This window comes from Olea europaea, unplaced genomic scaffold (genome assembly GCF_002742605.1).
Source record: "Olea europaea var. sylvestris unplaced genomic scaffold, O_europaea_v1 scaffold298, whole genome shotgun sequence".
Classification (NCBI taxonomy): domain Eukaryota; kingdom Viridiplantae; phylum Streptophyta; class Magnoliopsida; order Lamiales; family Oleaceae; genus Olea; species Olea europaea.
In genome coordinates, this window is record NW_019248434.1 from 94,811 (window position 1) to 115,694 (window position 20,884).

At 36.8% G+C, this 20,884-nt stretch overlaps 1 protein-coding gene across 1 annotated transcript; it reads right to left on the minus strand.

The window, feature by feature from the left end:
- Positions 1-18,281: 18,281 nt before the first annotated feature.
- Positions 18,282-19,064, minus strand: LOC111384705. Its single transcript, XM_023009022.1, has 4 exons — positions 19,011-19,064; positions 18,743-18,923; positions 18,641-18,645; positions 18,282-18,512 (listed from the first exon to the last, which is right to left on the minus strand). Exons 1-4 carry the CDS (start codon positions 19,062-19,064, stop codon positions 18,282-18,284), a joined length of 471 nt encoding a protein of 156 aa, XP_022864790.1.
- Between the last annotated feature and the right edge of the window lie 1,820 nt (positions 19,065-20,884).

The following is a 20,884-nucleotide window of genomic DNA, read 5'->3' on the forward strand; positions in this document are numbered from 1 at the left end:
GACTAATTGAACAAACAAGAAGAGGAGGAGATCATGGAGATGGTGCATTGATGCTGTTCAATGCTATATCCCCTAGGAATTGACCAACTAGTCTTCTTTATGGCTCGGGAAGACTAGTAGTAAAAGTCCATAATCATCCACACTATTATTATTATATTATATATATGTTTATTTGCATGGTAGATGTTTAATAAAATATATATTATTGTTATGATGAGACCTTAGAATGCAAAATCCCTCCATAAAATATTAAGTCACATTTATAATCGTCTTCCATCATTATAGTGGAAAACCAGAGTCCCAAATCGTCTCAGTTTGTTGAGTACACTCAAGGCTGGTCCATTAGGGATATGTTTGACACAATGAAATATTTGATATTTCTGAATGATGGGTTTGACTTAGGTAAAATTTATCTTTTGTTGAGTACACTCAAGGAGGTAAATTTTAGTAGCGTGTTAAGCTAACACATATGATGTGTGAAAATAAAGAGATGTCAGCTTAATGATCTGGGAGTTGTATGGAGATACAATTGATAATAGTATCTACCCAAATGTTATATTAAGACTTGTTGAGTACACTCAAGGTCTTAATATAATGGATGGGATCCCAGCCCACTGGGAGTCAAGTATGGACTCCATAAATTTATCTAAGAGGGTCATAAATTTTAATTAAACAGTGGGAGCATAATTAATTTAATAAAAGTCCATGTTAAATTAATTGATGCATTTCATATTTTATTCTTTTTCCTTTTCGTCATTTACATTTATATTGAATCTTGAGTAGCCATATGTTTCGAATGGCATACTGGATGTCAACAACCAAACTGAACTTTCTTGATTGGCACCGCAATCTGATAATTGTTCTCAGGTATGAGAAAATCGATTATGTTCTTGAGTAGTCCTTTCTAGAGACATCTGCTGATGACTCGATTAAGGAAGAGGTGACTGCTATAATAAACGCAGTGATGACAATAGTACTTCAACGTATATGATACCTGCAACTATGTCACCTGAGTTACAAAAGCAACTTGAGAGTATAGATGTTAACACATAATTCTTCATTACAAAGAGTTGTATGATAATAATCATGTGTGGAAGGATATGAGATTTTTAAACAACTATACCGATGTAAAGTGACAAAAGAATCTTCAGTCAATCCTCGTGTACTGAAGATGATTGACATGAGAAGTGTCTCAACCGAGTTGATTCATTAACTATGAACTAAGTATTGACTTAGCTCTGCAATCTCTGTCATAGAGTTATTCATACTAATTATGAATTATGATATGAATAAGCTCAAATGCATACTCATTAAGTTGTTTAACATGCTTAGAACTATTAAGCCCTTTATCAAAGTTGGTAGTGGGCAAACCATTGATTCCTCTAAGAGTGTTAAGAGAAAATCTAAAGGGGCTTTGAGAAAGCACCCAATATGGTTAAGATAGTCTAAGCGAATGACAGCACCAAATCTAATGACCTTTGGTTTCATTATAGAATGAAAGGTCATTGGAAGGAATATTGCAAGGTTTATGTCTATTTCATTAGCTTCTTAGGTATTAGATACCAGATGTGGATCTCATATTTATACAAATATGGAGAAACTAAATGGAACTAGATCACCGCAAGTGGAAGAAGTTAATATACACGTTGAAGATGAGCAACTGTTGCTGCATTGCCTGTAGGAGCATACTTCTTGCCATTGCCTTTTGGTTTAGTATTAGAATTAGAGAAATGTCGCTTTGTACCCACCATAGCTGGAACATTAAAATGAATTTCATGTTCAGACATGAACCATTTTAATGCTAAGGACAATTGTTGTTCCTGCATATCTTAATTAAGATCTTAATAGTTGTGGTAAGTTACAAAATAACATTTATATTCTAAATACTAAGGATTCTATAATGAGTATAGAAATTATAAGGCATAAATGCGATAATCTAATTATTACAGAAATCTGGCATGATAGACTTTGTCATATAGATGAAAAGTAATTCCAAAGTTACATAGAGATATATACTTGGGATTAATTAATTTTGACAAGTACAAATTATGTATGTCTGGCACAATGACCAAATCTTCTTTTACTTGAAAAGAAGAAAGGTTAGCATAATTACTGGTCTAATGCATAGTGATGCATAAGAACTCGTGTCAATTAATGTCAGGTAATGTTTCTCTTATTTCATCAATGATCATGTATACTTGATGAAAACTCAAACATGAAACTCTTGAAAAGTTCAAGGGATTCAAAGTAAAAGTAGATAAACAAATAGGTAAAAATACCCTCACATTAAGATTCGATCAAGTAAGAGTATTTTAAAGATAAAATCTAGATTATCTAAGAGAGAATGAGATTCTCTTGCAGTGGACTCCTCCACATACACTGCAGCATAGGGTATATCTAAAAGGAGGAATCATTAACTATTAATATAATGCGATTAATAACAAGCCATGCAAATCTCCCAAAATTATTTTGGGGTCATGCATTGATTGCAGTATGCAACACACTAAATCATGTCTCATCTAAATTGGTTAACAGAACTCCATACGACTTATGAAAAGGCAATAGTCCAAATTTGTCTTATATGGAAGTTTTGGGTCACAACGCTTATTTGAAACGCCTTAAATCGGATAAGTTTGACACTAAATCTGATAAATATGTATTTGTGGGGATATTCAAAACAAACATTTGAATATAAATTCTATTATTGTGAAGAAAGTCTTCATCTCTCGACATATCGTCTTCTTAGAGAAAATGTTTACTCTAAGGGAGGACAGTGGGAACAAAATAGAACTTGAAAGAGTTCAAAAGTCAACAGATATAGTTAACCAAGTAGATAAATCCGAGTTTGATCTCATATCTAATATGAGACATACTTTTGATCAGGAAGTAAAGACTCCTGAGGACGTGACAGCTCTATATGAATCTAGTAGGATCATTTGACCTTCAAGAAGGTGCGAATCCATGATTATTAATCAGGTATTAGTGATCCAAGATAATGAACCTGCTAGTTGCAACAAAATAAAGTCAAGTGTTGACTTAAAAGAGACAACAAGAGGCCATGAAACTCGAGATGAACTCGACGTATGTGAACAAGGTTTGGACCTTGGTCAAACCTCCTGATGGAATAAAACCCATAAGCTTTTGTAAATAGTTTACAAGGAAAAGGTTGATATGGATGTGAATATCCATATATACAAAGCAAGGCTAGAAGCAAAGGTTAAGTGTTGACCTTGGTGGAAGTCTCTTGGAGCTGAAATCTTAGATTTGATGAAAAAGTCAAAGTGTTTGATTTTATTAAATTTGAAGACAAATTGTGTGTTTACAAGAAGATAGTGGGAGCATTGTCGTATTCCTAATATTATAGAAAACGACATCCCTATATTTCAATCATTGAAATAAAGGTTGCCAAAGGACTTATTCATGAATGATATGGGAGAAGCAACTTGATCTATAGAGAGAGATCTAGACAATTGCCTAATTCATCCCAATTTACATAGATGAAATCTTGAGAAGATTTCATATGGAGAAACTGGTTTACTCTTAAGCGGTATGTTGGAAAGGTTCCAAACGTGAAACAACCCTTGATTCAATAATAGAAACCTAATACATGATTACTTCAGAAATAGCAAAGAGTTGCAATCTGGATCATGATGTTCATAAATGAACTTGGAGTAGTTCCTGATATTGTTGATCACATGCCATTGTATTGTGATAACAATAGAGCCATTGCGAAAGCAAAGGAACTAATGTCTCATCAATGATCCAAACATGTATTAAGGCGGTATAATCTCATCAGAGAGATAATATATAGAAATGACGTAAAGAGAAGAACAAATTCCCACATTTAACAATATTGTAGATCCACTGACAAAGAGTTGTCGTAGCACAAATATGATCACCATGTAGACTTATGATATTGGATACATAAGTGATTGGATCTAGTGCAAGTGGGAGTTTGTAAGTATTATGCCCTAGGTCCAATCAACTTTGGAAATAAATACTTTTGATATATAACTAATGCAATTTAATGGCAGATCTATTATTTAATTAATAGACAATTAAATAAATAATAGAGTCCGTAGATTCAAATCTTCGTAATTTGTTAATCACGAGGAGTTGTGACTGTGAGATACAAATTACATCTGATTGACTCTTAAATTGTCCGTGGTCGTAAGTAATAACGAGATATGGATATCGTTATTATGGATAGACCATCACGTGTGGCATTTCTTACTTGTGAAGTAAGTAGCTGATCTCACAAGCTAAAGTGTGGTGACACTTAAATGACTACGTGGATATTTTGCTATAGAACAAAACATTGGAGACCCACCGAGAGATTCCACATGGATAACTATTTGAGTGTCGGTGGTTAATCTCTAACGTTCGGTAGTGGAATTGGTCATTTGACTTGAGGTAATCATGGTACCTTATATGAGGATAGTCATACTTTGGCGTTGTTGGATGTTGCTCTGCAAAGGGCCACTAATACGACATCGTTCGGGTATGTCAAGAATCATATGAAGGTTGTGATTGACCAATAAAGGATTCGTCACTCTTATATAGTAGGAGATTATGATCTATGTTTCGTTCAATTAAGTCGATGATGAAATCCTTGACCAAGCTGTACTCATGAGTCGAAAAGGAGTTTCGACTTATATTGACTTAATAGTGGAGTGAAAGATATGATTGATAATCAAGATTAACACACTTTCAGATCTCGTAATTGATCGAATCATATAGACGAAGGGATTATAGTTTCACGGTAAACGAACGAGTTTGGTTTTGTCATACCACATGACATTCCCCGTCACATGTATTGTGTAGTAGTAGAGAAAAATAAAATGGAATTATGTTAATATTTTGTGATAATCTAGCACCACGAGCCTAACCCATTTTAGAAACAACCTATGGAAACTCAACCCATGTAAGATTACGAAAGCCTAAGTCATAAGTTAATTAAAAGCCCAGCAATTTAAGAGATTAAGTTTAACTAAAATTGATTACAAAGATTTAATGAATAATTGGATTGCCACAATGGTCATCTACATGGTATTTCATATAGGCAACCCAGGTTCGAATTACCATGTAGATGTTTTTTATAAAACTTCATACGAATTATTTTTATGGCTTAGAAACTCTTCAAATTCTTAGTTAAAGACTAAATTTAATAAATTTAATAATAATACAACTCCCCCACTTAATTTTTCATTAAAAAGAAAGGTTATAGAAGTGGAAGGTCACTTTTTCACTACACTCCTCTTCAAATCCGAATTTCATCTCATTTTCTCTCAAAAAAAATATATTTCATATCAAGTTAAGCTTAAGGAATAACAAGGGTGAGAAGAAGGAAGGCTTTCTATACATTTTGTTCTTTTATCCAAGAAAATTCAAGGTAGGTTGAGGTGCAAGTGTTATTTCGTTTTCAAATTTGATTTTTCGTTAAAAGTTAAATGAAATGGTACCTCTAGGTACGGTGCTTTGGCACTACTATAGTTTGAATGATCATTCTCCGGCTCTACGTGTTACGATAATGCTATATATATCGGATTTTGTCGAAAATTCATCTACGTACGACGGTTTGAATTTATAGTTCGGAATTTCTAATTTGATAATGAATTACACCGATGATATCTATTGAGTTTCAAACTCATGGGTTAATTTCCTTCCTACAAGTTGAATGCAACATGTCATGGAGAAGCCAGTGATTTACATCTTTAGTTGATTTTGAGATGTTTACACTTTCTTTAAATTTGATTCCTATGAATATTGTGTGGATCTATTTTACAAACACTCATTAAGAATAAATTATGTTTGAAAGTAGATATGCATCATAGGAATAAATTTACAAATCACCGTATACAAAAAAAAAAATAAGTTAGCGACTTAAAGTTTTGATTTCTCTTCAGAAATTTCAGTTTCTGCCTCATCTTTAAAAAAATCATAACTCTTTCGTTACTTGATATTTTTATACAAGACCAATTGTATTGGATAGCCTAATAAGTTAGATACTGAATAAAATTTGAATCATGTCAATCCAATATCGGTAAAAGGTTATATGTCACATAAAGTAAACTGTGCTGGGTGCTGTCTCTATTTTTCAACTTCTACCCTTGTTCTCAAAAATTCATAACTCACTTGTTACTTGGAATTTTTGGATGAAATCAATTTTATTTGATAGTCTCAAGGATTAGCTACTGCATAAATTTGAAATCATGTGGTTTTGACATCGGCGAAATTTTATATGTCATTTTTAGTGAACTGCACCGGTTTACCTTTCAACCAGGTCGCTGCTGAGTTTTGAAAAATATTTTAATACCCCATATGACATTGACGGAAGCTGATTTTTGAATATGTCGTATTATAAGGAGTTTACTATCTTACATTAAAATTTGATGAAGTTTCAAGTCTGATAGCTATGAAAACAAATTTATTTTGACAATTACTGTTTGAGACAAAAAAAATGGAACAGCAACATTACTTTTTAAGTTTTGCCAAAATTTCACGTCAATAGTCATTACATGCATGGAACCCATTCTAAAAATATTTTTGAAATTGTTTTCTTATAGAATTGGATTATTGTTTAAATAAAAAAAAAGAAAATTCTTTAATTAAATTCTAAAATTTAATCTTTATACCTTCTACTAAAAATATATTGAACTAACTTTACGGCAAAGGTACAATGGTTTGAGTGACGTTTCCATCCATGCGGGTCGGGGCGTTACAGCGTGGTATCAGAGCACGAGTTTAGTCGATTCTGTAGAATTAGTGTATTTTATTTATGAGATGAAAAAAAATGAAACAATTAAGTCACTCCATGGCATCTTGCGCCTACCAGTTGACCTCATCCGACGAACCCAAAATATGGAATAAAATATTATGTTCCACATTATTTTTTCGAGCATGATTTTGATTTTTTTTAATCATTTAAGCTTAAATCTATGAAAAATGCTTATGATATTTTGAATAAAATATGCTATGTACATTATATTTTGTTTAAATATACGTGAAGAAATGATGATTGGCCATCATATTAGAATCTCAAGAGCATAATGCATAAGTTGATATCAGTAATGAAGATAACACATAATTGGACCCTTATGTGACAAACATGGCTAGAACTTATCAGACTGCTAGAAAGGTCACAGGTTGTATAGCAGTGTTGAACCGTAGGGCCATCATCCAGTCCTATGAGAACTATGTGACTGACCCGTCTCGTCCACTTGTTGGACATGTACATGACATCTACGAGAGATGTATGGCAGCTATAGATGTAGGACTGGAGATCACGCATATCGAGACTATGAATAACCTTATACATTCACTTCCACCTCAGTGGGAAAATATGGGAGTCATTGTTACGGATGAGATGCTAGAGTAACCATCCAGAGCACCCAAATACGATTGAATTTGGTATTTATTGTCGGACCTTTCTAGACAGATGGAGTGAGAGTTTAGAACCCCAACCAGAGATAGTAATTGAGCCCAATAATGAGGTTGAGTTTGAGCTCGATCCCGAACCTCAGTTTGAATCAGACCCAGAGGAAGATCTCGAATGGGAGTATGAGGATGACTTTAGGTTGGACTTAGAGAATGTCTTGAGCATGAACCTGAGCCACATGTTAAGATGGACCTGGAGTCAGGGCCTGAGACAGAAGACTCCTCCGAAGATGAGGCTCCACCAAAGAAGATTCACAAGATTCATAGGGATTATAAATTTAGATTTCCATTTCCTTGTGATATCTTTTCCTTTATGTTTTTGAAAAAAAATAAAAAATCGTCGACTTATTGTATGTCCTGATTGTAATGAGTACTATTAATAAAGGAAATTATGATCAATTTGAGGACTACCTTATTTTTTTTTAGTATTCTGGTATTGACAAACGAAGTTAATGTGAGATATTATATCTTATCTCTAGGAAAATGTCTCGAGCAAACCAAAACAACTTGATAAGGGATCTCCTACAAGCAGTTCAAGATCTTGGGAGGCTGAATCAAAATCCCGCTCCACCTATACTACCAGCTCCTATTACTCTTCCGACTCACGCCTTGGTAGTTAAGTTATTTTGAAGGCATAAGCCCCCTACCTTCAATGGAGCATCTGGTCCACTAGTAGTTGAGGAATGGCTTCGTAAGCTAGAATGAATTTTTCGGCTCATAGACTGCACTGATGCCCAAAGGGTTCAATGTGCGGAGTTTATGTTTACCGGTGATGCAAATCACTGGTGGGATTCGATGTCCCGAACTAGGACTCCAGAGCAGTAATTGCCAATAACTTGGGAAGAATTCTAGGAGGAAGTGATGGACAAATATTTTCCTCAATCTCTAAGGGATTTCAAGGAGAACGAATTCCTTCAACTCAAGCAGGGTAATTTGTCCCTTACGGATTACAAGCGGAAGTTCAATCAACTCTCAAGGTATACTCCACATCTAGTTAACACGAAAATTAAGAAAACTCAAAGGTTTGAGTAAGGGTTAAACCCAGACCTAAGTATGATCCATATGTCACATCGCTTCACGTCGTACCGTGAGATGCTGGAATGAGCTCACGCTATCTGGTATCAAAAGGCTAATGCAGAGCAACATCATCAATTGTACAACCAGCAGGATAAAGGGCAAATTGGAAAGAGAAAGTGGAATGGTCAAGACAAAAGAAGGGGCAAATGGCAAAATAAGAAAGTTAATATCGAATCTAGCACCAATAAAGCCATAGTAGTTGTAGTAGCGCCATGCCCTAAGTGCGGTAAGCCTCATCGTGGTGAATGCTTGTATGGGAAGAATGCCTATTTTTGGTGTGGTAAATCAGTACATATTGTTAAGGATTGTCCCATATTTGCTCAGAGGAAGGATGATAACAATGATCAGAACAGGAAGGGGAAAGCATGAGTCTTTACATTGACTCAGAAAGATGCAGAGGGGAACTCAAACGTAATAACAGGTATTTTACTGGTAGCCAATACACCTGCTTATATACTGCTTGATTCAAGAGCTACTCACTCTTTTGTATCAACATCTTTCATTGCTAAATCTAGTATTACTTGTAATAAGTCAAAGACTACACTAGAAGTTAGCCTCCCCTCAGGCAAGACATTGAACACAGACAAGTTAGCTAAGTCAGTGCAATTCGATATTGAGGGAAAAACCTTAGAAACTAATTTGTATATGATAGATATGAAAGACTTTGATGTGATTTTGGGCATGGATTGGATAGGATATAATTATGCGACCATTCGTTGTGGAGAAAGGGAAGTGTCTTTCAAAAACCAGGAGAAGAACATTTTTCTTTCCTCAGAATAAAAATCAAACCCCATCTCCGACTAGTTTCGGCCTTACAAGCCGAGAGCATGTTGAGAAAAGAAACATCTCAAGGGTTTCTAGTTAATATCTTTGGAGAAAAACTAGCAACAACAAACATTGAGGATGTACCAGTGGTACAAGAATTTATAGATGTGTTTCCAGAAGATCTACCTAGTAGTCCACCAGATAGACAAGTGGAATTCACAATAGATCTGGTTCCCGGAGCGACGCCAATATCTAAAGCCCCATACAGAATGGCCCCAAAGGAACTTCAAGAGTTGAAAATCCAGTTAAAAGAATTGTTAGACCTTGGTTTTATTCGACCAAGTGTATCACCAGGGGGCACACCAGTATTGTTTGTAAAGAAGAAATATGGAAGTATGAGGATGTGTATCGACTATCGGGAGTTGAACCGTTTGACCGTCAAGAATAGGTATCCTCTCTCTAGAATTGAGGATTTGTTTAATCAATTGAAAGGGGCTAAGGCATTTTCTAAGATCGATTTATGATCTGGATATCATCAATTGAAGGTTAAGGCAGATGATATACCTAAGACAGCTTTCAGAACTCGTTATTATGCCATTCAGATTGACAAATGCTCCGGCAGTGTTCATGGATCTGATGAATAAAGTATTTCATCAGTATTTGGGTCAATTTGTTATAGTCTTCATTGATGACATTTTGATATACTCCAAGAGTAAAGATCAACATGAGGAACATCTTAGAATAACGTTAGAGATAATGCGCAAGAAAAGTTATACACCAAATTCAAAAAGTGTGAATTTTAGCTTGAACGAGTTGGATTTCTCGATCATGTAGTTACTGCCCATGGAATTGAAGTAGACCCAGTAAAGGTGGAAGCAATAACTAATTGGAAGACACCGACTAATGCTGGTAAAGTTCGAAGTTTTCTAGGATTGGCCGTGTACTATCGAAGATTTATAGAGGGATTCTCCAAAATAGCTAGACCAATGACACAACTGACAAGGAAAGGAGTAGGAGCTAAAACAACGATTGATCACAGCACCTGTATTAACCATATCTGAAGGTTCAGAAGGATTTGTTATATATAGTGATGCATCCAAGCAAGGTTTGTGATATGTAATGATGCGGCATGGAAAAGTAATTGCCTATGCTTCAAGGCAATTGAAGCAGCATGAGTAGAACTACCCAACGCATAATTTAGAACTTGCAGCAGTGGTTCATAAATTAAAGATATAGCGACATTACTTATATGGAGGGAAGTGCGATATTTATACGGATCATAAGAGTCTCAAAAAAATTTTCACACAGAAGGAATTGAATATGAGACAGAGACGATGGTTGGAGCTAGTGAAAGATTATGATTGCACTATTCATTATCATCCGAGTAAGGCTAATGTTGTTGTTAATGCTCTAAGCAGAAAGTCGATGGGACAGTTGGCATCATTACCTACTATTTCGATGGAGTTGATCAAAGACTTGGAAAAGTTGCAAATTGAAGTGATTACCACACCAGAACAAGTCACTACTCATTTAGCAACTTTGGTGGTTCGACCTACTTTTAGAGATCGGATCATAGAAGCACAGGATAAAGACCCATTCTTGCAGAAGATCAAGAACGAGATTGGTATGATAAGAGAAAGAATTTTGGAATAGCTTCGGATCAGGCACTAATGTTTAAATGAAGAATTTGTGTACCAAATGATGAAGTTTTGAGGAAGGAGATATCGGAGGAGGCTCATTCCACCCGTACGCCACACATCCTGGTGGTACAAAAATGTATCGAGACCTTCAAAATACATTTTGGTGGAGGAATATGAAAAGAAGTATAGGTTTATTAGTGGCAAAATGCATAGTATGCCAACAAGTTAAAGCGGAACATCAAAGACCAACAAGGTTATTAAATCCATTAGACATACCTGAATGAAAGTGGGAGAATATCGCAATGGACTTTGTGGTAGGATTTCCAAGGTCAGCAAGAGGACAGAATGCTATATGGGTAATAGTGGATCGTCTAACAAAGTCAGCTCATTTTCTTCTAGTAAAAATGACAATCAGTCTAGATCGGCTGGCGCAGTTGTACATTAGGGAGATTGTAAGATTGCATGGTGTCCCCGTGTCCATTGTATCTGATGGAGATCTGATATTTACGTCAAAGTTTTGGAAGAGCTTACAAGGAGCTATGGGAACGAAATTGAATTTCAGTACAGCATATCACCCTCAATCTGATGGTTAGTCTAAAAGGACTGTTCGCGAAATTATTTATTCCGATTTAAAATCCACCAAAAGTGTACGGTTCGTTAACAAGTAGTAAAATGGACTATGAGTCTAAGTATCGATCCCACGAGGATTGAATTAGTTCGAATTAATCTAATACGACCTTAATCGAAACACAACAACCAAATTGAGGTTTTGTACTTTAACTAACAAAATGTAACCGTTGATGTAATTATGAATGAAGAATTATACTAAGTGCGAAATAACTTGGATGCTATTTAACTAGAATTTTATGGAATTAATGGATGTACTAACGCACTAGGATCACGAATCCCCAAACAATACCCGTTCAATTGTCAATTATGCAAATTGACACACAATTCCACAAAAGATGAATCGATATTCCTATTTTAATTTAGAAATCTCTCTCGAGCAATGCCAAACCTATCCCAATATATGATTTGACTATATTTCTATGACAAATACTAATATACCGACATGCATTATAAAATTCATGAATATCCAATGATTCACACAAGGCATAGAGGTATATTTCTATCCCTTATCGAACCCTATGATAATTTATACTATGTTGAACCTATTTTCCTTCTTTCAAATGCATAAAACAGGCCACTACAATCATATAATTACGTGCACAATGATCATATGAAAATAAAAACGAAATAAATCAATCAAATCCGGAACTAGTGTTCAAATACGTCAAAAATCCAAAACAACAATTAAACGTAGTGTTACAAGGTTCATTGATCTCCTAGTAGTGATAAATCTAGCCTAACATGCTAAAAAGAACAAAACATAAAAATATTTGAAGAAACGACATCACCCGAATCAATCGTCAATCCGATCTTTACTTGGCGCAATGTTGTTCTCTTGTTCTGTCCTTCGTTTCTCCTTCAACATCTCCCAAAAACATGTAAAAATGGCGTCCCCTACATTCTGGTCGAGATTTTGTATTTATAGGACCCTAAAAAATTGTTTCCATAAGAGTTTCAGAAGAAAAAGGAAATCGAATTTTCCCTCGATAATTGCTCTATGCGATCGCATAGAGCAACTCTATGCGATCGCATAGAGTATACTTTTGAAGCTTCTTTGATTTAGGTATGGTACTATGCGACCGCATAGAGGATAGTACTATGCGGTCGCACAGTACTATAAACTAGGGTAGATGTGCGTTTTGATCCTCCTACTTGCATCCTTCACTTCTTGGCATCTTCTCTTCATTCTTTTTATTTCATCACCCCACGATATCGTCAATTGGTAATTGGCCTAATCAATTTCTCGATTTTTTCATCGGATCAACTTTTGGATATTTGTACTTTTGGTCCCTGAACTTTCACTTTGCGTTACTTTAGTCCTTTTTCGCGGCTTTTCTCCTGAATTCCACCATGTTCATCGTTGTTCCCTACAATTCACAAATGAACGAGATTAAGTCACAATTCAATCATTTTGCTCGTTATTAAGTCATGTTTGTGACCTAAATAAGTGTGCAAAAACACACTTATCAAACCCCCTAAACTTGAACTATTGTTTGTCCTCAAACAAGGTAGTGACTTAATTATGAATAAACATGGCTAAATACCCTGTTGTGGCTCAGGATTGGACTGAGTATTTAAAAATTTATTTGTGCAAACATGGCATCAACCTTTACCTGTTTAATGCAAATTGACGTGCGTGTGTGAATTCATGCCAACATATCAAATTCATGATAGGTTCAGTCCCGACCCCAAGTGGTCAAATGTATCCTTACTCGCTCAAGAGATACACAACCCCTCAAAATTATTCTTTTCACTCAATTATCCCAGGGTTGTGTTTTAAAATTAGGAGTTTGCATGGTGTAGTCCTCACCCTCTCGTAGTTCGGATTTAGCATCACTATCACAAGTCTACATTCCAAAAAGTGAAGGCTCTCCTAGAATTGATTGCTTTAACACTCAAGATCAAACTAGATTACTTGTCTCGCCTCACGTAACATGCAAGATTGAAAAGCCCTACACAATACCAAATTGATAATGTTCCACCAATCCACAACACAAGCCAAGTGTAACATACACAAAACCAACGAAAAGCATTGCCCATCCTGTACAATCAGGCTCAAATAGCTTATTCTCATAATGAACCAAATTAGAGAAGACAAATGCGTAGAAGAAGGAAAGAGGAACATACTAGACTTCGGACGGGATGCGTGGAATGTTGATTTATGGAGTAAATGGGGTGGGGAGTCAAGTGAAATGCGGCGTGTTGAGTTGTGTGGGAGAGTGGTGAGTATGGTGTGTGAGGAAATTAGGGGGAAATGGGGGATAATGGCTCGGTCATGGTTTAAAACCATCACCGAGAGAGTACTATACGGCCGCATAGTAGATATAAGAATCCCCCTTTTGTGTTCGATAAGAGGCTATGCGGTCGCAAAAACTTACAGTCTATGCGATCGGATAGTTTTTTTTTTTTTTTATTGCAATGCATAAAGATATGTCCCTCGTAAAATTTTCCCCTCTTAATTTTTTTTTCTTTTGAAAATAAAAACGTTCTATTATTTAGAAATGCTTGAACTCTATTCCCAAACACCCAAAATATTTCAAACTCACCGACCATGTGTGTAATGCCTAGGGAATTAAGGAGATGAGAATTCAATCCAATTATCATGCATGTACGACGATGACCTAGAAAAATGCAAATGCAAAAATGAAACAATTCTAAAAATAATGTGAAAAGTAAGCTAATAAAAGGATACAGTGGGTTGCTTCCCACCCAGCGCTAGATTATAGTCGATAGCTCGACTTTACCGTTTTGCTTCATTCTGGTAGTCTAAGATGAATGGTAGACTTTTCCTTTGAAAAATTGTCACTCTAATAGTGCTTCAGACGCAGTCCATTGACCTTGAATGTCCCCTTGCTATCGTGAGTGATCTCAACTACCCCATATGGAAAAACCTGTGTAATAGTATACGGACCAGACCACCTCGATCGCAGCTTTCCTGGAAACAGCTTAAGCCTAGAGTTGTAGAGTAGCACTTTCTGCCCCACCGTAAATTCACGCCTTTGAATGTGCATGTCATATCATTTCTTGGTGTGGTCTTTGTAGATTCTTGAATTCTCGTAGGCTTCCATTCTGAGCTCATCCAGCTCATTAAGTTGTAGGAGACATTTTTCACCCGTAGCCTTCAAATCTAAATTCAATTTTTTCATTGCCCAGCGAGCATGATGTTCTATCTCAAGAGGTAAGTGGCATGCTTTTTCGAAAACCAGTCGATATGGTGACATTCCTATAGGGGTCTTGAATGCAGTCCTATAGGCCCACAAGGCGTCGTCCAGTTTCTTAGACCAATCCTTTCGTGACGAGCTTACTGTGACTTCGAGTATTCGCTTCAATTGTCTATTGGACACTTCAACCTATCCGCTGGTTTGGGGATGATAAGCGGTGGCTACACGATGTTTAACACCATATTTAGCCAACAATTGTTCAAACTAACGATTGCAGAAATGTTTGCCCCCGTCAGTGATTATAGCCCTCGGTGTTCCAAAGCGGGTAAAAATATGTTTCCTTAGAAACTCAATCACCACCTTCCCATCATTGGTAGGCAATGCAACTGCCTCTACCCATTTCGATACATAATCCACAGCCACTAATATGTACTGATTAGAGAACGATGGGGGGAATGGCCCCATGAAGTCGATCCCCCAGATGTCGAATAGTTCCACCTCCAGGATACTGTTCAAAGGCATTTCATTTCTCCTGGATATATTACCGATGCGTTGACATCGGTCACACCTTTTCACGAATTCAAAAGCATCTTTAAATAGTGTAGGCTAATAAAAACTTGATTAAAGGATCTTTGCCGCTGTTTTTGAAGCACCAAAATGCCCTGCATATGTAGATGAATGACAATGTTCTAATATCAAAGGCACTTCTTCCTCAGGCACGCAGCGACGAACAATCTGATCAGCCCCCCGCCTGTATAGAATGGGATCCTCCCAAAAATAATAATTCAATTCAGAGAAAATTTTCTTCTTCTGGTGACTGGAGTAATCAGGCGGCATAATAGACCTGACTAAGTAGTTAACTATGTCTGCATACCAGGGTACCTCCTCCATAGCAAAAATCTGTTCATCTGGGAAGACTTCGTTGATTTCCACTGTTTCTGTCGGTCCTGTGGCCTCGAGTCGAGATAAGTGGTCTACCACTACGTTTTCACTGCCCTTCTTATCCCTGATTTCCAAGTCAAACTCTTGAAGCAACAGTATCCAACGAATGAGACGTGGCTTTGCATCCTTCTTCTCCATTAAGTACTTGTTAGTAGTGTGATCTGTGTAAATGATGACCTTTGATCCCACAAGATATGACCGTAATTTATCAAAGATGTATACTACGGCAAGGAGCTCTTTTTCTGTAGTGGCATAATTGAGTTGAGCGTCGTTCAAGGTCTTACTTGCATAGTAAATCACGTGAAATATCTTATTTCTTCGTTGTCCCAAGACGTCCCAAACAGCAAAATCACTGGTGTTGCACATTAATTCAAATGGCAGATTCCAATCCAGTGTGATGATCACGGGTGCTTAAATCAACTTCTCCTTCAAGGTGTTAAAAGCAAGCAGACACTCATCCGTGAACTCAAATGTGGATTCCTTCATCAATAGACAGCACAATTGTTTAGCAATCTTTAAGAAATCCTTGATGAACCTTCTGTAGAACCCGGCATGTCGAACACTTTTCACGGATGTAGGTGGTGGTAAATTCTCGATCACCTGAATCTTTGCTCTGTCCACTTCAATACCCTTTGCTGAGATTCTGTGTCCTAGCATGATGTCTTCCTGTACCATAAAGTGGCATTTCTCCCAATTCAATACCAAGTTAGTCTCCGTACACCGATGTAGCACAAGACTCAAATGCTCCAAGCACTCATCAAACAAAGACCCGAACACTGAGAAATCGTCCATGAATACCTCGATGAATTTCTCAATTATATCTGAGAAGATCGCCATCATGCAGTGCTGAAAAGTTGCAGGAGCGTTGCATAAACCAAACGATATCCTACGGTATGCAAAGGTATCGTAAGGGCAAGTGAAAGTTATTTTCTTCTGATCCAAGCACTATCTGATATTGCATAGATAAAGCCTGCATTGAGCAACTTCAATACCTCAGCGCTAACCACTTTCTTCATGTGTGGATTCAATCTCCACTGACCATCAATGCTTAGTTTAAATTTTTCCTCCATGAGTATTTTGTGCATGCATAGCGACGGGCTGATCTCCTTGATATCTGCAATCGACCATCCAATGGCTGTTTTATTCTCCGTTGCTTGAGTTCCAATTTGGGAGGTTGCTGAATAGATGGCACTGACTTTGTAGACCTAGTTCCCAGCTCTTGGAAGTAACGTCTGCGCATGTATGGAGGATTAGTTTCCAAAAATTGTGCACATGTTTCAATCTCACTCGAATCAGTGTGAGTGGATTGAGAATGTGCAATGCATGCCTCGTAAGCATCAGAAGGATGATGTAACTGAAATGTATCTTGAATTATTATGTCAATTACATCGATCTGGAAACAGCTGTCTGACTCAGTCGAGAATTTCATTGCCTTGAACACGTTGAACGAGATTTGCTCTTTGCCAAGCCTTAATATAAGTTGTCCTTTCTGAACATCAACAATCACTCTTCCAGTAGCTAGGAAAGGTCGTCCCAATATAAGTGGAACATCCTTATCTTCCTCCATATCCAAGATAAGAAAATCGGCTGGAAATATGAACTTCTCCACTTTTACCAATACGTCTTCAATGATCCCTCTTGGATGTGTAAGGGATCGATCTGCTAACTATAATGTAACCATTGTGGCTTTAGCTTCTCCCAAGCAGAGTTTCTTGAAAATAGAGAGAGGTATTAAATTAATACTTGCACCTAAATCACACAACGCTTTATCAAAATGACAATTCCCAATAGTGCAAGATACAGTAAAACTCCCTGGATCATTTAGTTTTGGAGGCAACTTTCTCTGGATTCTGGCACTGTATTCCTCAGTTAGCATCATTGTTTCGTGTTCTTCTCTCTTACGCTTGTTGGAGAGGATATCCTTCAGGAATTTTGCATAACTCGGCATCTGAACAAGTGCTTCGACAAATGGGATGTTGATGTGTAGTTTCTTGAAGACTTCAAGAAATTTACTATATTGCTGATCCAATTTGTGATTTTTCAACCTCTGCGGGAATGGAATAGGAGGCTCATGAGGGTTGATAGGAATGGTAGCTGTACCCCGTGATGTATTGGAATTTTTCTTGACCACATCCCCTGTTGTTTGTTCAGTCTGTTCTACAATTTCGTCATATGAGATTGGTGCTGATTCCTTGCTAGCTACCAATCTTTTTACATGTATCTCTGATAGTTGTACTCCACTTCTAGTTGTTATAGCCTTTGCGTGCTCTTTAGGGTTGATTTCAGTGTTGCTGGGTAGATTTCCTGGTGCTCTACCCGTCATGGAGATTGCCATCTGTCACATTTGTGTCTCCAAATTTTTTATTGCTGCACTTTGGTCTTGAAGAGTTGCATCTATCTTTCGTATAAACTGATTGTTGGCTTCCATATACTGATTGGTTGTTACCATGAACTTTTCAAACATCTCTTCCAATGGTGGCTTTTTATCCTGCTGCTGATATTGACCTTGTGGTCTGTTTTGATTCTGATTATTCCACGAGAAGTTTGGGTGTTTGACCCCTTGTGCGAGAATTGAACAATTAACAGTATTGTGGTCTGATCCACATTCTTCACAACTTGGCTTCTTGGCTTATTTAGCAGTGGCGGTCTGTGAAATGCTCTCAACCTTATGGAACAAAGAGTCTATCTTTGCAGACACTACAGAATAAGTATCTACTTCATAAACCCCCAACAATCTCGTCTGAACCACGCGATCTATAAACCACATGGCTGAAGTTGTTGCCATTCTCTCAAATAGCTCCCATGCTCCATCAATTGTTCTCGTGGAGATAGAACCGTCAGATGAGGAATCCACCATGCTCTTAAAGGATGGAAGTAGTCCAGTGTAGAAAAATTGGATCTGTGTCTTCTTGTCAAAGCCATGTTACGGGCACTTCCTCAACATATTCTTGAAATGATTCCATGCCTCTTCAAATGATTTGGACTCACCTTGGCTGAAAATAGAGATATCATGCCGCATTTTGGCTACCTTTGCTGGCAAGAAGAACTTGGTGCAGAATTTGTAGGCTAGCTCGTTCCAAGTGGTGATACTTGCGACAGGAAGTGAATCCAGCCATTCAAGTGCTTTATCCCGTAAGGTGTATGGAAACAACCGCAGTCTTATAGCATCGTCCGAGATACCCTGGTAACTGAAGTGTTGGCACATATCCAGAAATCGGGATATGTGTATATGCGAATTTTCACTAGCCATCCCATGGTATTGATGCCTATTCTGAAATAGTTGAATCACATTTGTTTTCAACTGGACATTCGGTTGCCCAAATGGAGGATATACAATGCTAGATTGACTTTAGACCACCAACAGAGCCATGAAGTCCTCGAGTACTGTATTCTCATCATCTTCAACTGCCATGCCTTCGTCGAGTGGAATTATTGGTCAAATTTGCTCGTTAGCCATTTGTTGTGCAGCTCTTGCTTCTCTTTACCTATGACGGAATGTGCGTTCAATCTCTGGATCTATGGGAACCAAATCTTTATCAGGTGCTCCTTGCATACAAGCCCTGAGATTGCAAAATCAACACAAAATTAAATTGAAGTAATAACCAACTAAACCTAGTAAGCTAACTATTTAGTCTAGATAAGTTTGAATTAGTGTCACAAAAGATAAAATTAAAACCAAATTTCAATCCCCGACAATGGCGCCAAAAACTTGTTCGCGAAATTATTTATTACGATTTAAAATCCACCGCAAGTGTACGGTTCGTTAACAAGCAGTAAAATGGACTATGAGTCCAAGTATCGATCCCATGAGGATTGAATTAGTTTGAATTAATCTAATACGACCTTAACCGAAACACGACAATCAAATTGAGGTTTTGTACTTTAACTAACAAAATGTAACCGTTGATGCAATTATGAATGAAGAATTATACTAAGTGCGAAATAACTTGGATACAATTTAACAAGAATTTTATGGAAGTAATGGATGTAATAATGCACTAGGATCATGAATCCCCAAGCAATACTCGTTCAATTGTCAATTATGCAAATTTGACACACAATTCCACAAAAGATGAATCGATATTCCTATTTTAATTTAGCAATCTCTCTCGAGTAATGTCAAACCTATCCCAATATATGATTCGACTATATTTCTATGACGAATACTAATATACCGACATGCATTATAAAATTCACGAATATCCAATGATTCACACAAGGCATAGAGGTATATTTCTATCCCCTATCGGACCCTATGATGATTTATACTATGTCGAACCTATTTTCCTTCTTTTGAATGCATAAAATAGGTTACCACAATCATATAATTACGTGCACAATAATCATATGAAAATAAAAACGAAATAAATCAATCAAATCCGGAACTAGTGTTCAAATACATCAAAAATCCAAAACAACAATTAAACGTAGTGTTACAAGGTTCATCGATCTTCTAGTAGTGATAAATCTAGCCTAACGTGCTAAAAAGTACAAAACAAAAAAATATTTGAAGAAATGACATCACTCGAATCAATCTTCAATCCGATCTTCACTTGGCGCAATGTTGTTCTCTTGTTCTGTCCTTCGTTTCTCCTTCAAAGTCTCCCAAAAACATGTAAAAATGGCATCCCTTACGTTCTGATCGAGTTTTTGTATTTATAGGACCCTAAAAAAAATTGTTTCCATAAGAGTTTCGGAAGAAAAAGGAAACTGAATTTTCACTTGATAATTGCTCTATGCGGTCGCATAGAGTATACTTTTAAAGCTTCTTTGATTTCGGTATGGTACTATGCGACCGGATAGAAGATAGTACTATGCGGTCGCATAGTACTATAAACTATGGTAGATGTGCGTTTTGGTCCTCCCACTTGCATCTTCACTTCTTATCATCTTCTCTTCATTCTTTTCATTTCATTACCCCCACGATATCGTCAATTGGTAATTGGCCTAATCGATTTCTCAATTTGTTCATCGGATCAACTTTTGAATATTTGCACTTTTGGTCCCTGAACTTTCACTTTGCGTCACTTTAGTCCTTTTTTGCATCTTTTCTCCTGAATTTCACCATGTTCATCGTTGTTCCCTACAATTCACAAATGTACGAGATTAAATCACAATTCAATTATTTTGCTCATTATTAAGTCATGTTTGTGACCTAAATAAGTGTGCAAAAATACACTTATCAAGGACCATTCAAACTTTGGAAGATATGCTAAGGGCTTGTGTTTTGGA